This window comes from Capsella rubella, unplaced genomic scaffold (assembly GCF_000375325.1).
Source record: "Capsella rubella cultivar Monte Gargano unplaced genomic scaffold, Caprub1_0 scaffold_6, whole genome shotgun sequence".
NCBI lineage: Eukaryota > Viridiplantae > Streptophyta > Magnoliopsida > Brassicales > Brassicaceae > Capsella > Capsella rubella.
The window spans coordinates 11,944,920-11,966,054 of NW_006238918.1; the positions used below are offsets into that span (position 1 = coordinate 11,944,920).

The window sequence follows — 21,135 nt, forward strand, 5'->3', positions numbered from 1 at the left end:
ACAAAATATATTATAGCCAATGTAAGTTGATGTCTAGAGGGTTATGTAGGGTGTTTAAGCATGAATTTAATGATCACTATATTTCTTGATTGCATTTGAGAAATCTTAGCATGATTAAGAATAATTAGTGAATGAACTAGAGTCATAAAAGTGAATTAGTTTATAATTAGGGGCTTAAGAATAATTATAGTCTTAATCGCATACATAGGAACCAAAACCTAACTGATGAGCTTCCTAGTGCAATCTACCAAGCTAAAAAGACCAATAGACCATTATATTCTTGCATTTTCGTTTTTGACTTTTGTGTTGACTTTTATAAATTGCATATTCTCATTCATTTTGTCTTACTTTATGTTTATTGATATTTGCTTAGCTTACACAATATTTTAGGTTGGTCAATTATCTTTAGTTATTTCACTTGCATTAGCTTCTTTATTTCCATTTTGTTTACGTTGTTAGTTGAAATCAAATCTGTGCATTGTCCTAGCTTAGTTTAATTCTTGCATTTTTAGTGTGCAAACTAGATTTCTTGTGGTTCCACCCTAAGTGCTATAATGATATGATCACTAGTGCGTAAGGATATTAATTGGTAAAATTCACTACATCACGTACCTCACAAGATACCGAATAGTACCTTGTTTTAAAATTAATATATACAAATTTTGATAAAATAAAATATCAATCCATAAGAAGATAAAGTCCTTCCTTTTTGGATCTTTTAGCGAATTTGGAAGGCTTGAAATAATTATATTTTATCCAGACCAAAGATGAAACAAAAGAATGGTTAAACGTTCATAATTAATCATAAACAGTTTCTCGGACACAAAAAGATACTTCATGGTTGAAATTGGGCCAAAATAATTTAAAATACAATTATGATGCTGGTTTTGATGAAACGACTGGTCAGGTCTCTTGTGGCTAAATAATCCGTGATCATTTAAGAGAAGCAAAGTATTGGGGTTTCGCACAGCTTGGAGTTGCTCTATCATCTTTACAAGTAAAATCAAAGGCACTTATTTTCGCTATGCAACAAGTCTGGATCAAGGGTCTTACCGAAATGATTTTTCGAAGGAGATTATCAAGTGTTCAACAAGAATATCAATGGCTCCATCCAAAATGTATCAGTGACGGGATTTCTTCAAAATATTAGATTTTGGTTCTCAAAGTTTAATGATATAATGTAATGAAGCATCTCATAGATTGGTAATATTTGGTTGTTTTTAATTCTATTTTTTACTTTGATTTAACAAATTTGCCACAGTGGCTCTATGAACAAGTGTATTTGGATAGTTCAAATTCAAAATAAATCTCTTTTGGCTTGGCTCGTTTGAGTCCTTAATATGAAAGTTGTTGACATAAAAAAAAAAAAATTATAACCATGAGTAACAAACCATTCCGGTTCAGTTCTGTCTTATAAACCAAAAAAAAAAACCAAATTTGGGTTTAATCAATATAAGCGTAATTGCAAACCAATCCGGTTAAAAACCAAAAACAAACAACACCCTCTTCGAACAATCGCAAGTCCTTTTCACTCCCCCTCAGATTTCTAGGGTTCGCTCAAACAAACCAAGACAAAGCAAATTTGTGATTCACAGATTTGGGGATTTCACAGATCGGAACCCTAAATTATGCCGCGAAACAGAGATGAAGACGATGATGTTGACGAAGACTACGAAGGATTGGATTTAGAGGAAGAAGAGGAGGAAGAAGAAGAAGAGGATAGAGGAAGAGGCGGTGGCGGCGGTTCTAGACGGAAGAGAGGAAGATCGAGTTTTATTGATGATTATGCGGAGGAGGATTCTCAGGAAGAAGACGATGATGATGAGGATTATGGTAGCCGTGGAGGTAAAGGAGGTGGAGCTGGTAAGAGAAAGAAGCCTTCTGCTTCCATTTTTTTAGACCGAGAAGCTCACCAGGTTGATGATGAGGATGAAGAGGAAGAAGAAGATGGAGAAGATGGTAAGTAGTATTGCTTTTGGAAATCGAATTCGACCATTATGTTATGTTTTCTTTAGATCGATTGGTTTGAAGTTTTTGTTTTGTGCAAATCAGTGGTATGGTCGTTTCTAGTTGATTTTGTGATTGAGATTGTTTCTTAGAAGAGATGAGAATTTTTACTCTGAACGTTGAAGTCACCATTGAAGAGATGATAAGAAATGATGTTTCTTTTGTTATTGTTAGTTGTGCAGGAACAATTAGTGTTGAAATGGTTACTCGTAGAGATACTAAAGTGTCTATGATTTTCTTCCTTTTGGTAGTCACTGGAAATTGTAACTACTTGAAGTTCTTTTGAAAAAATGCAGACTTTATAGTGGATGCTGGAACTGACCTTCCCGATGAGCGTGGTGGTGATAGACGGTACGATAGGAGGTTTCTTTCTCGTGATGAAAATGATGAGGATGTGGAAGCTCTCGAGAGAAGAATTCAAGAACGGTTCTCTAGGCATCATGAAGAATATGATGAAGAAGCTACAGATGTAGAACAACAAGCCCTTTTGCCATCAGTTCGTGATCCAAAACTGTGGATGGTGAAATGTGCGGTATGGGTTTGACATAATTTGCATTAGAAGTAGTCTTGCTTCTGCTTCTTCGTTACGTATTTAATCTTATTTTCTGTGATACTTGGAACTGATTCTCCCTGATTTTTACATTGCAATGTCAGATTGGCCGCGAAAGGGAGGTTGCTGTTTGTCTTATGCAAAAGTTTATAGATCGAGGAGCAGATTTGCAGATCAAGTCTGTTGTTGCTCTTGACCATCTTAAAAATTATATATATGTTGAAGCAGACAAGGAAGCACATGTGAAAGAGGTGTTTGATGGTTTCCCTCTATGATATAGAATTTGATCTTCTGTGCTAGTGATAGTGTTCATTACTGTTGTGAATGGGTGTGAAGACAGTATTTGCGCTGTTTCTTTTACTTGTGTTAGGCGATCAAGGGCATGAGGAATATATATGCTAATCAGAAGATCTTACTTGTCCCCATAAGGGAAATGACGGATGTTCTTTCTGTTGAGAGCAAAGCAATTGATCTATCTCGGGATACCTGGGTTAGAATGAAAATTGGGACGTATAAAGGTGATCTTGCAAAGGTAGGATCTACTTTCATGTGTTTTCATTGGTAACACTTAACAGTACCCACAGACTGCTAAAATGCAGCCCGTTGCAGGTAGTTGATGTTGATAATGTTCGTCAGAGGGTCACAGTCAAGCTAATCCCAAGAATTGATCTGCAGGCACTAGCCAGTAAGCTGGTATGGATTCTGTCCATGCATGAAAAAGATGGTTATATTTGTGTCTGGTAAACATTTATAATATAGTAATAGCTAAACTTAGCGTGTTAAGAAAATTATGGCAACTGTCTTATTGTCCTTGTATTCTAAGGTTTTTGTAGTTTGCTCCAGACATTCAAATGATACAATAATTTGGTGACACTTTGCTTGAATAATTACAGGATGGAAGAGAAGTTTCCAAGAAAAAAGCCTTTGTTCCACCTCCACGTTTCATGAACATTGATGAAGCGAGGTACTCCATTTAGATACTGTATGTTGTTCTTTAATTGTACAGATCCTGTTATGGAGAAGACTTCATATAAGGGCTGGATTTTAAAAATTGTTACATGCCTATAGGGAATTGCACATACGTGTAGAGCGTCGACGTGATCCCATGACGGGTGATTACTTCGAAAATATTGGTGGGATGCTTTTCAAAGATGGTTTCCTGTACAAAACAGTATCTTTGAAGTCCATTACTGTTCAGAATGTTACACCCACTTTTGACGAACTTGAGAAATTTAATAAACCAAGTGAAAATGGAGAAGGCGACTTTGGTGGTCTGTCAACTTTATTTGCAAACAGAAAGAAAGGTCATTTCATGAAGGGTGATGCAGTTATTGTTATCAAAGGGGATTTAAAAAACTTGAAGGGTTGGGTTGAGAAAGTAGATGAAGAAAATGTCCTTATCAGATCAGAAATGAAAGGTCTCCCTGTAAGCATCATTACTCTGTGGCTGTTGTTACTGCTTGAAATTTTCTAAAGTGATCCAGCCAAGAAAAATTGCCGACCATTATCCTTGTGTTGCAGGATCCCCTTGCTGTAAATGAGAGAGAGCTCTGCAAGTACTTTGAACCTGGAAATCATGTGAAGGTGGTTTCTGGGACCCATGAAGGAGCAACAGGCATGGTTGTCAAAGTTGATCAACATGTTCTGATTATTTTATCTGATACAACCAAAGAACACGTAAGCCAACTTTTGTTTGTGGATTGAACTTATTTCTTACTAGTAGGGTAATTAAATTTCAAGAGGATATACTTGTAGGTCCGTGTGTTTGCTGATCATGTTGTTGAGAGCTCAGAAGTGACAACTGGTGTTACCAAAATTGGGGATTATGAACTTCATGATCTAGTGCTTCTGGAGTAAGTGGATTGCCTAATTACCTTGAAGTGTTACATATTTCCCATTTACACGCCTCTGAAAGATTTATTTATTTGATGCAGTAACCTAAGTTTTGGAGTAATTATACGACTAGAGAATGAAGCTTTTCAAGTAAGTTGACAACTTTTCAACAATAGCACTATTAATAAGTCTACCCTCTATAATCTAAAAATCTTCTTTTGGGATATGTTTCTTGTTTTATGCACCCGATGGATCGAGGAATAACCCTGTTTTAATATCCCTAGGTTCTTAAAGGGGTTCCTGACAGACCTGAGGTTGCTCTGGTCAAACTTAGAGAAATCAAATGCAAAATTGAGAAGAAAATTAATGTTCAAGATCGCTACAAAAATGTCATTGCTGTGAAAGACGATGTAAGAGTCATTGAGGGTCCTAGCAAAGTGAGTACCTTTGCAGTCTGGTTGTTTTTGGTTACCTTGCTTAACTTTATTAATCTCATATCATTTAATTTATATATTCTAGGGTAAACAAGGACCTGTGAAGCATATTTACAAAGGAGTCTTATTTATATATGATCGGCATCACCTTGAACATGCCGGGTTTATCTGTGCTAAATGCACATCATGTATTGTTGTTGGTGGATCACGTTCTGGTGCTAATAGAAATGTAAGTGTTCTTTTTTTGAGATGTGGCCATGTTTTTCATATTTTCGGCAAACTGTAGCTTCACGTGTTTCAGTACGTTTTCTACTCTAGGGTGGTGGTGGTGGTTATGGCAATTTCAAGGCACCTGCTCCAGTACCCTCATCTCCAGGAAGATTTCAGCGTGGTGGCAGAGGCGGGGGATATAACTGTATGTTCTGATTTTTTTCATTCTATTTTGGTTATGATTAAGAATTCCTAAGGTTTTGTTTAGTTGGTATTTGCTTTTGGTACTGGTCCGCAGCTCTTAGTATTTCTCCTGAATAAGGCGATTATTTGTACGATATATTACTTCACAGTTTTCTGTAGAATAATGATTCATTGCCTTAAACAAATATTTATTTGCATATCTTTGGTGAAATGCTGATACATCTTATCTACGTTCAGTTGCACATATTCTTATTTGTATCTTTTAATGCAGCTGGAGGGAGGCATAGGGGTGGAAGAGGAGGGGGAGACGATTCTTTGTTGGGTACTACTGTCAAAATCCGGCTAGGACCTTTCAAGGGGTATAGGGGACCTGTAGTAGAAGTGAAAGGAAATTCAGTGCGTGTAGAACTTGAGATGAAAATTGTGACAGGCAAGCCCTTGTATTCTCTTCTCTGCACATGGACTTTCTAATAGATCGAAGGAATTCTAACAATAGTTTGTATATATGCAGTTGATCGGGATGCAATATCTGATAATGTTGCGACAACACCGTTTAGGTAATCTACTAATCTATATCTCGTTTGTTATTTTGACTTCAATCATAATGAAGGACATTCATTATACCATTTGGATTCTACATAGAGATACATCTCGGTATAGTATGGGAAGCGAAACACCTATGCATCCTTCTCGGACTCCACTTCATCCTTATATGACTCCAATGCGGGACTCTGGAGGTTTGTTTTCTAGTTCAAATTTGATGTGATATGGCACCTCCTCTGTAATATGTTACTGGCATATTAACCCCCTTGGTGATTGTGTAAATTTCAGCCACACCCATACATGATGGAATGAGAACACCCATGCGTGATAGAGCTTGGAATCCTTACACGCCTATGAGTCCATCTAGGTAAGTTTGTTGTTGCGTTTCTATTTCCAGAAGTTGATTTTCTCTTTCATCTCCCTCATGTTTCTCTTTAATGCTGTTGTGAGTTTGCATCAATGTGAGGTTGTTTGTTATATTATAGAATCATGGCAATTGTTTCAGTTATTTCCAGAAATTCTTAACAGATGTTTGAGATTCATAAATTTTGATTAAGAATAAACTTGTACATCAGGGATAACTGGGAAGATGGAAATCCGGGATCTTGGGGAACAAGTCCTCAATATCAGGTAAAGATTTATCCATCTATGATTTTGCTTTTAACCTTAATATTGGCTTAATATCTCTGACATATGTAATTTCGCCACTTATGTGACACCTGTTTCCAGCCGGGAAGTCCTCCTTCACGGGCATATGAAGCACCAACTCCTGGCTCAGGATGGGCTAGTACTCCTGGTGGTAGTTACTCGGATGCAGGGACACCTAGGGACCATGGTTCAGCTTATGGTATGATGCGTGTAATCGTTTTCTAAATGTTAACTTTTCTTATCTGGCCAGTCTTTTTTCTCACATACCTTGTTATGCAGCGAATGCCCCAAGCCCTTACCTACCATCGACACCTGGACAACCCATGACACCAAGCTCGGCTTCATACTTACCTGGAACTCCCGGAGGACAACCAATGACTCCTGGAACCGGCCTCGATGTCATGTCTCCTGTTATAGGTATGTCTATTTTTGGGCTATAGTCACCTTGCATCTTCCTTCACAATTCCCCTGTAGAAGTTTCATTTCATGGCTGTTTGCTTAGCTTATTTTGTAAATACGACAGGTGGGGATGCTGAAGCATGGTTCATGCCTGATATTTTGGTTGACATACACAAGGCTGGAGAAGACAGCGATGTGGGCGTCATCCGAGATGTTTCGGTTAGTCTTTCACCTTTCACGAACTCATCTTTTTTTTTTTTTTTCTGGTAAATCAAAAGAACTACTATCTAGTAGTGATTGCGAGAAGTAACACTGGCTGCGGATGCTGTTTAAGCTTGAATGATGGCTCGTTTCTAACGCTCGCAGTCTTCCTCTGTACTACTCTTATGTCAGGATGGAACATGTAAAGTATCTCTCGGGTCCAATGGTGAAGGTGACACTATAATGGCCCTCCCAAGCGAACTGGAGATAGTTCCTCCGCGGAAGAGTGACCGAGTCAAAATAGTTGGTGGCCAATTTCGCGGGTCTACAGGTAAGCTGATCGGAATCGACGGGTCAGACGGTATCGTTAAGATAGATGATAACCTTGACGTTAAGATTCTGGACCTGGCCATATTAGCCAAGTTTGTGCAACCGTGATAGTGTTTTCTAATGAAACGTTGAATTTTCAATCTTGTGAGACCGTATATTGTAATCTTAAATTTCTCTATAGTTTATAAAGAAACATTGAATATTATTGTTTTCAGTTATCATCGGGGAAAACGTTTGAATAATATTTTCCTTTTCAATTTTGTGTTTTTCTTGTAATGTCCTGTCGTTTCTAGTTTCTACCATTTTGGTTTCTACCTTGTCAGCGAAAAAATTAAACTGATTAAATGTGTAAGGAGAGATGCAGTTTTATAGGAACAGTACCATTTTAGATTCAGTTATGGTAATCATTATATTGGGCATGTTTGTTTGGTTGCCACGGGAGCAACGCAACATTTTTGGCTGCGGAAATAAATAGAAGTTCAAAATTTTTAATCGCCGAATGTTGTGTTCGCCATAGCGTCAATCTGCGGCAACCAAACAAACAACAATACATGCTGCTGCTGCCAGTCGCAAGTATCGATGAAACGGAACAAGCACAAAACATAGAATATCATAAATATGTCTAAATTGTCAATTATCATTAGAGCATCTCTATTGCATAAAATAGTGGAGGGGGGGGGGGGGGGTGTCTTTCAAAAAAATGGGGAAAAATGAGAAGATTTGTTTACATCGTAAATTTTAAGCAGCTCGTGATTTAGAACACAGTTACAAAAGGTTTATTAAATTTCACTTAAAAAGAATTAGTTTGGTGTCTTAAATTTTAGTTATTAACATAATCGATGTACTTATTAATTTTGTCGATTATATAGTGTGACATGTGTCATAATATTAACCAACTAGTAAAACTAAAAGACAAGGTTAGATATACTAATTTTGCATATATGTATATCCAAATAAAGTATTGATGTGAAGTATGGTGTGAAGTAAAGTATTGATGTGAAGTATGGGGTGAAGTAAAGTATTGATGTGAAGTATTGTTCTAGAGGAGAAGCTAGAACAAGTTCTTTCGCTGTATGTTTGTTAGGCACAAACACTTGGCTGATGACTTTTGGGAAACTAGAATTTGGCTTTGAGAAGGCTTTGTAAGGATTAAGTAAAGGAAGTTGGGAAATCGGAACTTTTCTCTTATCACTCATGTATTCTATTTCATATAGATAATTTACTTTTTTAGAGGTGGATTTTCGAAAAGAGGGTGCTTTGGATAAAGTTGACGTGTTTTCCATAATATATATAGAGACCAGAAACCAAGACAGAATGCTATAAACTTCTTCTTAATCTTCAAGGTAATAACAAACCATAAGTTGTTTTCATGGGACTTTTAAGCGCTAAGAACATAAAAAAAATGATCGTGAGGTACTAGCTACGCAAACTAAGGCAAACAACTCACATCAAAATAAGCCTCAAGGTACTTCGAGCATTATGACCTCACAGATCTTTTCTTTAATTCTTTTATACAAACTTAACAAGAGTTCTGTTGTGGAGGATCCATTAAAAAATGGCAACCACATAGCATACTCTCTATGCAAAGTATATGTTAGAAAACAACATTATGACATACTACCTCTTAGATATCGAAGAGCTAAAGCTTAGACTGTCATGGTTCTGATACCAAATTTACAGACACATAGTAGGTAAAACCACGTAGGACATTTTATAAGATCGAGATATATGAAACAAATATATGAAAGAGATTAAGTGTATATGGAAGAGGATATATAAATGAAAGTTTTTATTATATAAGAACACACTAAAGAGAATACAATAGACACTTATGATTTTGGACACTCAAGCTTATGGTGAACAACCCTCACAAAACTTGTTATTATTTTTTTTTTTTTGGTGAATTGACGGGAGATAGTGCCCTCCCTATGTTTTATTAATAAAATTTAAAATTATACATAAACGTCTCTTGGCCGAGGTAAACCAACAACATCCTCATGCAAACATAACGCCAAATCCGGCGGAACAACATCCAAAAGATAAAAACCTAAAGGTAAAGAAAACGCATAGTTCACTAACCCATCCGCAAGACGGTTAGCTTCTCTATACACGTGAGAAATACGGACTATCCAGTCCCTCGAAATCAAGCCATGGCACAGGCGTACCAGGAAAGACAGCGGATGCGTATCACAAATCCCTGTCATCAGAAAATTCACAACCATCTCCGAATCAACCTCCACTTCCAACCGTGTTATCCTCTTCTCCCAAGCTAAATGGAGGCCGTAAAACACCCTCCAAAGTTCAGCTAGGGGAGCCGTGCACCACCCAATATTGCACGCAAAACCACCCATCCATTCGCCGTACTCGTTCCGTAACACACCCCCGGCAGCCGCACTCCCTGGATTCCCATGAGAGCCTCCATCCGTATTAAGCTTGACCCAACCAGACCCTGGAGTATCCCACTTAATCATCTTCTCGACCCGCACCCGATCTTGGACCAAACCATTCTTAGCGTGACTAGCCATAACCTCCCGAGCTAGATCTTTAATGACTTTAACTCGGTCCCGACAAAGTTTATTATCACCAAACACGTTTCCACAACGCCACTTCCACCCCCACCAGCACGCAACCGCAAAAATAGTAGCCCATGAGCTCCCAAACACCTCTGTGCCCTCCTCTAGGTTATCATACAGCCATTGGAATAAAGACGTACTAAAGAAAACATGTCTTTTAAACCTAGTGACCAGACGCTCCCAAATTCCTGTCATGGCAGGGCAATCGCGAAGGACATGAATGATCGTCTCCACTCCCCCATGACATATTGAGCATTCTGCCGTATCACTCATGTGTCGTCGAGCCCTTTCACTATTTGTCATAATAGCCTGCCGAGCAACTAACCATAGAAAAACACGAATCCTTTCTGGAGCTCTAACTCGCCAAATACGGTTGTAGAAACCATCCCAGTTCGGCTTAGACGTCTGATCGCGAGTCAAACAACCATAAGCCGACCTCACACTAAACCGCCCATCCGTTGTATTCCCCCACGATAGCCGGTCCTTCACACCAGACACGCTATCCACCACAATAGCCATAAGCTCCAATTTTTTTCTCTCCGTCACATAGGGATCAATCGGGTTAAAATCCCAGCCACCACCATCAACCCAAAGGTCACGAACTGTTGTGTGAACCATCGAATCCGGCACTTGAATACGCACCCCTCACAAATCGACATCGATCCTAGCCATCGATCAGTCCAAAACTTTATCATCCGACCATCCCCAACAACCCACCTATGCGCATCCCAAATCACATCTCTAATCCCGCAGCACACACCCTTCCATAGAACCGACCAGTTGCTCTTCGCCTTTAACCAATTATGGTCATGAATATCCCCCACAGAATATTTCCCCCTGACCACTCGAGCCCATAGACTCTTATCGTCATTCAAAACCCGCCAACCCACCTTAGCAATTAAAGCCATGTTCATATCTGCAGCCTTCCGTAACCCCAATCCTCCATCACCCTTTGGTCGGCTAATCCGCTCCCAAGCGATTAAATGCTGCTTTCTCTGCACAGTTGTACTACCCCACAAGAAATTTCGAGCCACACAATCTAAGTTTAGCAAAGTCGAGGCCGGTAACTTCACTGTACTCATTGTATGAACCGGAATTGCTGCTAAAACCGCCTTGGTTAAAGTTATCCTACCGGCGAGACTCAACATTCGCCCCTTCCACCCCGATAATCTATTTGAGGCCCTTTCCAACACTTCCCCAAAAGTATCCTTGTTAATCCTCCTATGTAAAACATGCATTCCCAAATATTTTCCCAAATCATGAGTAGCTTTAATTCCACTTGCATCACTAATAAGCTTAGCAAGATCCCTTGACACATTCTTGGAGAAAAAGATTTTAGACTTTTCTAAACTTACTTTTTGTCCCGATGCTAAACAAAATCTTTCCAACACTCCCCGGATAACTCTAACTTGCGACACTGAAGCTTCAGCAAACAAGATTAAATCATCTGCAAAGCAGATATGCGACAGCTTAGGCCCGCTTCTGGACAACGCGATTGGCTTCCAACGCTTTCCGCCAACAGCTTCCTCAATCAGATGACATAAACGCTCTATACAAAGGACAAAGAGATACGGAGACAACGGGTCTCCCTGACGCAACCCCCTTAGAGGTTTAAAAGGCTCCGTCCGTTCCCCGTTCCATAAAACACTCATACAAGGACCAGTTACACACTGCATTATCAACTATACCCACCTCTCTGACAAACCAGCAACCTTTAGAGTATCGTCCAAGAAATCCCATCTAACCCTGTCATAAGCCTTTTCTAAGTCAAGCTTCAATAACATCCAACCTTTCTTACCCTTCTTCCTTCTCATGGAATGTACAGCTTCTTGGACTATAACAATGTTATCCGTACTCAAACGCCCCGGAATAAAACTCGTTTGAGTAGGTCCAATCAGTTTGGTCATGACTGACTTTAATCTTCCCACCATTGTCTTAGTAATAATCTTGAATAAGACATTACACAAGCTAATCGGGCGGAATTGAGTTATCTTCTCTGGCTCAGCTACCTTAGGTAACAACACCACGAGCGCATCATTCGTCTCGTCAGGCAAATCTGCCGACTCAAAGAACTCCAAGGCAAACCGAATCACAGACTCCCCAACAACATCCCAACACTTCTGGTAGAAAATTGGCTGATAGCCATCCGGTCCCGGAGCTTTGAAACTACCCATACTCTGCATTGCCCGCTCTACTTCTATCGCCGTAAACGGTTTATTGAGGGCTAGTTGCTCTGAACCCGAGATCCGAACAAAACCACCCGAGGGTAACACCTCAACCATGGCGCTAACATCATCCAAAGAGTAAAGTCTCTTGAAGTACCCAACTGCTAACTTCTCAAGGTCCTCCTGCTTTGAAAGCCAACAACCCTCATCATTCTTCAGCATCTCAATCCTATTCCGACGACGCCATATCACGGTTGAAGTATGAAAAAACTTAGTGTTTCTATCTCCATGAATCACCCATTTTTCCCTTGACTTCTGCATCCATAAAACCTCCTCTTGTTCTAAAGCGACCTCAAGCTGATTTAATAACTCCCCTTCCCTATCCAACAGATCATCAGTTTGATTCACATCAATTTTCTTTTGAATTTCTGAGATCTCATTCACCAGCGCGTCCTTCCGTTGTTGAATATTTCCAAACACTTCCCGATTCCACTTACGCAACTCACACTGCAACCGGAATAATGCCGTACGCGTATCAATATCACGATCCCACGAAGATGAGACTAAATCATTAAATCCAGAGTGTTGTAACCACGCCGCTTCAAACCGGAAGGGCCGACGACTCCTATTTCTGCTAACCATTGGTGATAGCTGCACGTACAAAGGGGCATGATCCGATGAAAAAAAAAGGCAGATGAGTTACAGAGGCGTCTTGATATTTCATTCTGGCCTCAGCATTACACAACACACGGTCCAATCTTTTAGCTATAAAATTTCTCGCCACTTTACCTCTCTTCCAGGTATATTGATTACCCCTGTAACCCATGTCAATCAAAGACATTTCGCTAATCCAATCCCCAAATGCCAAAGAATCTTGAGAAAGACACCCATTCCCTCCTGTTCTTATGAATACGAACAATCGTATTAAAGTCCCCGCCAATTACTAATGGACCCAAAACCCCGCTTAGCAGATCTCGTAACTGGGCCCAAAGCCCACTCCGTCTAGAAACTGTTGGAGCAGCGTAGACAACAACAATATTGAATAAAACTCCCCCTTGAGTAACTGTCGCATAGATGAATTGATCGGAAGAAGAGACAATATCTACATCACCTATTCCAGTCCGCCACAATAACCAGATACCACCACTTTGACCCACAGCATCAACACGGAAAGAATTCTCAAAACCCAAACCGTAGCAAATCTGTCTCGCCTTATCTCCACCAGCATGCGTTTCAAACACTGCCAACATGTCAGTGTTAAAACGCTTCAAAATGTATCTTATCGATCGCCTAAAATTGGGTTTATTGGCCCCCCGGCAATTCCACAACAAGCAATTCATCATTAAAATGATCTTAAACAACCGAATCACCGGGGCGAGATATTATTTACTAATATCTCTGGTCGCTCCAACCTCCGCCGTGGAAGGCATCCTCACCAACGGAAGATTAGACTCCCTCCCCTGTTCTTGGATAATGAACTCTACAACCTCGTTCGGACTATGGAGATTTCCAGAATCGGTAACTTCCGGTGGTGAGTCTTGCTCAAGTCTGAGTCGTTTCCCTGACGACGAGAACTCAGCCTCACCCCTTATTGGGCCAAACACTAAACCCCGTGAAGTAACTGTCTTAGTGGCCTGCTTCATCCTCAATTTTTCATGGGCCTTTTTTTGCACATTATTCAAATCTCCTCGGCCCAACTTATTACCCCTTTGTGATCCGAAGACAACTAACATTCCTTGCGGAGCACTCTTCTCTTTTTCCACTTGATTCATCATATATCTATTCTCCTTATTCTCCTCCACTGAACGAGATTTTTCCATAACTTCCGAATCTTCCAAATCATCCACTAACCTTCCAAAACTATTCTTCACCGGAACGTCCGGATTCTCTTTCCTTCTCTGAACTTCCCGAATATTCTGTCGCTTCTGAACAGTTTCTCGGTTTCCCAAAAAGTTAGAACCTTCCCTGGTTGTTTCCGGCCGTCTTCCGCCTCTCCTAACCGGTTGAAAACCATCTACCGTCTGACTGCTCCCATTCTGATTCCCTACTTGAGTAGACTGATGAGTTACAACGTCCGTATTCCGAGGGTGATCCCTTTGACTCACTTGCTCTGGCGGTCTCTCCTTTGCAGCTTGTGGGCAAGAATGAACCAAATGACCGTACAAACCACACCCAGAACAAATAGTTGAGAGACCCTCATATGAGACATAGTACCTCTCCTCGTTTATCATCACCGTACCCTTTAGCGGCATCTTCAAATTCACCTCAACACAAACACGAGCAAAACGAGCCCTAGTTAAGTTCATGGTTGTAATATCCACCTTAATCGGTTTCCCTAAACCCTCTGCTATTCCCATTAAGATTGTTGTATGATAAAACGACACTGGTAGATTTGAAAGCCGCACCCACACCGGAGTCGTTTCAATCTCATCCCGAATCGGGTCAAAATCCGGTGACCATGCTTGGACCATCAAGTAGCTACCAAACACTCTCCAAGGACCTCCAGTTAAAGCAGCCATATACTCATCTTCTGACTCAAAACGAACCATGAAGAACTGCCTAGGTAAATCCACAACCACCATGTCACGACTAGGCTTCCACATCTCCTTTAACCGACGGCTAAGCACCGCGACTGGAACTGTACGCCCCAAAACCTTCACAATCATACAACGCTTCCATAGACCGCTCCTATGGTAATCACAGGCTCCCCGTTCTTGCCATTCGGAAACTCAATCTTAAACCTCGGTTTCACAAACTCATGAGTCACAACCTCTTCCGGTCTTGGCATACCACCACCGATACTCCCCCTCACTTTCTGAACCCACAAGCCCGGAGCATCCGGGGGATCACCAGGAGGCTGACTTCTTCCCCCTACCTCCTCCATCGTAGCATCCTGATCTCCCGTGTGCAAAACCCTAGCTTCGCCTCCGCTCGTCATCAACTCTATTTCTGTTTTGCTTCTATAAATAGAGATAAAAAATGGAATATTACATGCATATTCCTTTCTTCATACTAATCATCAATACTTTACTTCACACCATACTTCACATCAATACTTTACTTCATTTCTTAAACTTTGTTTTAAATTAAAAAATGGAAAATTAATGTATACTAGTTTAGGTGAATTAGTCTAAATTTTTGTTCTTTAGCCCAGAAAAATACTAATATAAAATACCATATAAATCGTTGTTGTCATGCCATAAAAAATAAAATAAAAAATAATTATTTTCATGGTTTTAATTTTAGAGTATTAATTTTTTCTATCCACTCTTTGTTTTGATATATGATTTTATTTATTTTTACATTCTCTTTCGATATTAATTAGTAGGGTTTATTTTCATATACAATTTTTCATTTGTCGGTTGTTAATTATATCCAAATTTACCACTTATAAATAAAAAATGACAATTCTTTACAAAATAAAAAATAAATATGGGAATTAAGATGTCTATAGAAATATGCTATTTTGAGATATTTAAATTAGATAGATTAAGATAAGTATCACACCATTTAAGTAATTAACTAAATATAGTTTTTTGTATGAATAATATGTTGACCTGATCAGATTACAAATAGAATCTAATCCAAATTGAATTGGGTTTCCTAAAATCCCACTTATAGAGTCAACATGTTTTAAACATTATAAGACTAGGGTTTTCATAAGCAGAGTATATATATATGTGTTAGTGTCTGATATAGCCGCATCAAATCATTATTTGAGATTAATAATGGTTTGTAATCCTGCTGTCAAAGATCTACGTATACTCAAAACTCTATGTGTGTCTTATATTGTTGATCTATAGTTAAGAGTATAAATATATGTTTTGTTTAATCAGACCATGCAAGATCTTCTTGTAAATGCTATAAGTGAAGTGGATCATGAAGAACCCTATGCTGCAGCTGATATATGAAGCATGGTAAATGACACATCCGTGAAATTTCAGTTAGTCTCTTGCCTTTAACAAACTCCATTCATAAAAAAAGTGAGCATCTAGAAATATCGTTATAAGTAATAACATCTAGACTATGATATTTTATTAATGATGCAGGAAAGATACAAGATTCGAGGATAAATCTTTTTTTGGTCGGTGAGATCTGATGCATGCAACGGATAATTAGGAGAAATTTCCATTAATTTAAAATTTTTCTTATTATGTGCTGCATCAAGTCTCGCCGGCCAAGAAAAAATTCATCTTCGAATCTTGTATCTTCGCTGCATTAATTAAATTATTGATATATAAATTAGAACCAAAAATATTAATTTGGGCCATATATTAATTTATCAAGTATTAATATTTATAGAGAATATCTATATAGATGGTAACCAATAAAACTTGGAAATTATTTAAATGATCTTGATTGCGAGAAGTACAATGTAGATGATTTATATGTTGAATGGTGGCTCTCTCACAGTCTTCTTGTAATGTGCAAAGTGTAAAGCACATTACAAAGGTGAAGGTGAGACTATCATTTCCCTGCCAAGTGAATTGGAGATAGTTCCTCCAATGAAGAAGGATGATCGTGTGTGACATTGGTGGTGATTTAGTTGGCTGTACATCAGGATTCTGGACTTGGTCATATTAGCCAAGTTTGTGCAACCGTGATAGTGTTCTTGTGATGAATATATTGTTTGTAAACCTAAAATTTCTCTATGGTTTACACAGAAACTTTTGAATCTTTATTATAATTCCAATTTTGTGATTTTTGTAACGTTTAATCGCTTCTACTATTATAGGTATAGCATTCTAATACCTTACTCCATTTTTTTCTCTACATATTATGAATTAATACTAATGAGAGATGTCGTATCTATACGGCATTAATGCTATATTAGAGTCAGTCTTGTTGAAATACGGACTTGAATGTGAGAAAAGATAACAATTTGAAAAGCTTGGCTAAGCATTATGTTAGACTCTAAATCAAAACACCTTTGGCAATCCTCCAAGGCTCCACCTCCTATAGCTAGACACTACATAAATCCAAATTAAGAATCCCGGTTAAAAAATTTAAATTGACCCGACCCGAGTACCATTTGTACTTCTCTTTTAATATATAGGGGATATTTATTAAAATTATTTACAATTCCTAATTTTTTTTTTGAAATTTTATATTTTTTATATATTCATATTTTCATAAATCAAATGGTTTAGTAAAGAATATTCTTTTCAATATTCTTTCAATAGGTCTGCGTGATTAAGAGGGCAATATTAATTTGAATAATTACATGATTTGATCTCCTCAGATATATATATGGATAGTTTAGCTTTCTTGATGCTCCTAACAAAAATTAATTAACTTTTTTAACAAATGATTGAAGATTGTTATCTAATTATTGTATATTTTTTGAACTTACAATCCCGTAATATAAGCATCTCATAAGAATTAGGAATATGCTATTGAGGTATTTTAATTAGCGTTATCTTTAAGGAAACAATTTAATTTTATAATTAATGACAAAATTCTTTAGGGAAAATTCCCGAAAAAACGTGACCTATTTAATATTTGCCAGAAAAATACGCAAACTAATTTATAGATGATAAAAAATACGTGAACTATTTCGATTTTCCAGTTTTCCACATATTATGGTCACGATTTTCAACAAAACTAAGATAATATTAAACATTGTTACTACTACAATCTCGTGAAGAAATTTCGTTCTTATCGTAGTCATAATCATAACAATATCTCTCTTTCTTTATATTTTAGCTTTATCTTCAATTTTTGGAAAATTTTCCCAAATTAATTATAGAATAGAATTATTATGAACGATATAGCATAAAATTCGGCAATGTAGTAAACATAAAATTAGGCAATGGATCTAATCCGAACTCATTAAACTATCTGATTACAAAAGATCCAATTTGAATTTTTGGATAATTATTTTAATTAAACCCGACCCGGAAGAGAATTTTGTACTTCTCTTTTACTAATATAGGGATAGAACAATTGAAATATCAGAGCCATTAGTAATTTGAGTAATACCAATATAGTACTAATTACACTAATCTCTTTCATCCTTAAATGACAGAAATATCTCTCGTCTTTGAATATGGTGGGAGTAACGTTCCTAAGTATAAATCTTAAGTTAGTCTCATAATCTCGTAGGTGACAGTGAGATTGGAAGTGGAGAAAAAGGCTTTGTGTTAGCTCAGGCGGCTAGGAATGATAACGTGTTGGGAAACAAAAGAGCTTATGCATTGTTGTAGAGTCTTATTCATGAGTAATAAGGTTGATAATACAAAAGAGCTTATGCATTGGGTAGTGTTATCAATTTCAATAGTGCCTAGTAGGGTGAAATAGCTGGATTAAAAACAACAAGAAGGGGAGATCAATGTTTTGAGGCAAGCTCTAGAAGAAAACATGAGTCAAGGTGTTGATAATCATGATGAGATCAACAAGAACAACCAGAAAATGACCAAAGGTTACCAGAATGAGGAGGCATTTTGGAAACAGAGGAGCATACAACTTTGGTTGGCCTTTGGTGACAAAAAATAGGGTATTTCCACACGACTACCAAATGAAGAAGAGTTATGAACAATATTTCTGTGATGGAATCTGCTGATGGTAATTCAGTTTTTGAAGAAAAAGATATTATAAAAGCTATCATAAATTTTTATCAACAGATGTTCACTTCTCAAGAAGGAGACATACACTCTTTGGTTCTCTCAGCCCTTCAACCCTATGTAACACTAGAAATGAATTTCTTGGAATTTGTTGGAATTCTTGGAATCACATGACAAAATCTTTCTGAGATGGTGGACTTAGGTTCAGAGATACTAGTACCTTCAATGTAGCCTTTCTTGCTAAACTAAGCTAGATGATCCTCAAAAAACCATCCTACCTTCTCGCTAAAGTTATTTTGGGAAAGTACTATAACAGCCCTGATTTCCTGGAATGTCGAGTTCTAGGTTGGGCTTCTCATGGCCAGCGCAGCATCTGCCTTGGTAGAGGTCATTTAAACTTAAACTAGGTAGAATCACTGGATCAGGTACTTAGCTTTGTATATGTGTGGCATAGTCCTTGGCTCTGCTGAGCATCCCCACATCAACCAATGAGACCTCCAACCAAGGAATCCCAAGATTTAAAAGTCTCCGACTCACTGATCCCATATTCTTTGGAATGGAACAAGGACCTGCTCAAAAAATTACTACCAGCTTATGTTGAAGAGATTCTTCTGTTTCGGCCAAGCAAGAAAGGTGCTCTAGATATGTGGGCATGGCTTCCAACTTCTTCTGGTGTATATACTACAAAATTGGCTACTACGAAGCCTTAGAAGACACATTAGTTTTAGAGGACCACTTTAGACACATTAGTTGTCTCTCAACTATCCAAAGAACGAATTCACCACCTCGAAAGCTCCAACCATAAATTCTAACACTCAAACATGCAATAACAGCAACCAAAACACATAAACATGTGCACAAAAAATATCCAGCCATCTAATCAACCAAATACACATCAGCAGGGTTAAACATGCTTTGATCAGCAATGGTCACGCACTATCCTTGATATGAAAGGAAGGACAAAACAGAGAAGAAACAACAAGAACAAGACCCTTCTTGCTTTAACAACCATGAATCTCCTCAAACCTTTGCTTGCAACACCAAGAAACAGTCACAAAAACCTCTAGAAACTCTTTTTTAAGGCTCTTTAAGCCTCTGAAACAAAACTATCAAGTTCTCTCTCTATCAGAACTCACAGAAAGCGACAGTAGATAAAAACTGACCCAAAAGGATGGCTGCTCGAGTTTTAACATGACTTAGGGTTTCATCCCAATCAATTCCAAGACAAACCGACGATTTAAAACTAAACCGTTCGAACCAAAATTTATGGTGTCGATCGACACTGTCCCAAAAACAGTTGACAAGTGTTCCAGCCATAAAGAATCTCCCCGAGATGCCGATACATATTTCATTCTTTTATATTGATTCCTAGCTATATAGATATACTCGTATATAAACAAATCCTATCGATAGTAATCTTTGCCTTATAATTCGCTACAAGAAAATAAGCATTTTGTGACCCCCAAAAGCGTACTAAAAGGGTCGCAAAACAGCTATTAGAAATTATATTTTACAAAGCAATCCTTAAAAATTATTTTACATTGAAATTACTCATCTTCAGAAACTTCATCTTCACCGACTAATTTGTGACTATACCAAACAGCGTCGCAATAGTTAGCTGTACCGAACTTTCACATTTTCAACGTTTGTAACGAGATTTTACTACTTCTTTCCCACTAATCTATGACAACTAGATGAAGTTGCAACCGCGTCGCTCTTTTGTGTTTTATTTGCGACTACTTCTGCCGACTATTAAAAGCGTCACAAATTAGTCTCTCATAGAGACCCTTTCCCGACTACTTTTGTTTAGTCGCCTAATAGTTGCCAAACATAAGCAAATATGAGACGTTTTCGAGACTTTAAATGTTCGTCGTTACTTACCAACGGTTTTCCATCCGGATGTGCTATAGTTGCTTATTTTCCGTAAAATGGTCACTATAGCGTCGCTCTTTTTTGCGACCAAAAAAAGAGTCACAACAAGTAGTCCCAAAACACAGGTTTTCTATAAGCTGAGATATATAAATATCCAAATCCATAGTTTGGGAAACTTTGAGATGCAACAAATGTAGTGGATTCATTTAAATCTGTTTCAATACGATTTATTGAGTTTATAAGACATTTAAAAATGAAGAACAAGTATATTGATTTTTAGAATGTAAAAACAACATCAACACACAACAAAGAATGCACTAGGTTTATAACCACATTAATACATTTCATTTATGAAAACTTAGAAAGAGAAATATTTATTCCATGACTATAATGGATGATAAACGAAACTGTCATGATATGTTTGTTTAGTATATTGGAGGAGAACTATAGCTTGGAGGCTTGTAAACATATGGAGGAGAGCTGTAGACATAAGGAGGAGGTGATGGTGGAGGCTTGTAAACATATGGAGGAGAGCTGTAGACATAAGGAGGAGGTGATGGTGGAGGCTTGTAAACGTATGGAGGAGAGCTGTAGACATAAGGA

General features: G+C 38.1%; 2 protein-coding genes across 2 annotated transcripts; one reads left to right on the top strand and one right to left on the bottom strand.

The window, feature by feature from the left end:
* Positions 1-1,499: 1,499 nt before the first annotated feature.
* On the top strand, positions 1,500-7,577 carry LOC17884283 (putative transcription elongation factor SPT5 homolog 1). The gene is made up of 22 exons (XM_006289130.2): positions 1,500-1,959; positions 2,304-2,539; positions 2,662-2,808; positions 2,928-3,089; positions 3,167-3,250; positions 3,451-3,521; positions 3,626-3,983; positions 4,079-4,234; positions 4,313-4,410; positions 4,492-4,540; positions 4,675-4,827; positions 4,910-5,053; positions 5,143-5,239; positions 5,510-5,668; positions 5,750-5,795; positions 5,881-5,975; positions 6,070-6,148; positions 6,357-6,411; positions 6,511-6,628; positions 6,709-6,846; positions 6,953-7,047; positions 7,222-7,577. Exons 1-22 carry the CDS (start codon positions 1,629-1,631, stop codon positions 7,465-7,467), a joined length of 3,117 nt encoding a protein of 1,038 aa, XP_006289192.1. The 5' UTR covers positions 1,500-1,628; the 3' UTR covers positions 7,468-7,577.
* A 5,365-nt stretch (positions 7,578-12,942) lies between these two features.
* On the bottom strand, positions 12,943-15,035 carry LOC17884451. Its single transcript, XM_023780307.1, has 3 exons — positions 14,816-15,035; positions 13,488-14,735; positions 12,943-13,337 (listed from the first exon to the last, which is right to left on the bottom strand). The coding sequence occupies exons 1-3, from the start codon at positions 15,033-15,035 to the stop codon at positions 12,943-12,945; spliced, it is 1,863 nt and encodes a 620-aa protein (XP_023636075.1).
* Positions 15,036-21,135: the final 6,100 nt, after the last annotated feature.

Coding starts and splice junctions, on each gene's coding strand:
- LOC17884283 (XM_006289130.2), top strand. CDS start 1,629: ATGCCGCGAAACAGAGATGAAGACGATGATGTTGACGAAGACTACGAA. Junction 5,240..5,509: donor CAGAGGCGGGGGATATAACT/GTATGTTCTGAT, acceptor CTTTTAATGCAG/CTGGAGGGAGGCATAGGGGT. Junction 7,048..7,221: donor GCGTCATCCGAGATGTTTCG/GTTAGTCTTTCA, acceptor CTCTTATGTCAG/GATGGAACATGTAAAGTATC.
- LOC17884451 (XM_023780307.1), bottom strand. CDS start 15,035: ATGACGAGCGGAGGCGAAGCTAGGGTTTTGCACACGGGAGATCAGGAT. Junction 14,736..14,815: donor TAAGATTGAGTTTCCGAATG/GCAAGAACGGGG, acceptor TGGGGCGTACAG/TTCCAGTCGCGGTGCTTAGC. Junction 13,338..13,487: donor TGGAGCGACCAGAGATATTA/GTAAATAATATC, acceptor ACATGTTGGCAG/TGTTTGAAACGCATGCTGGT.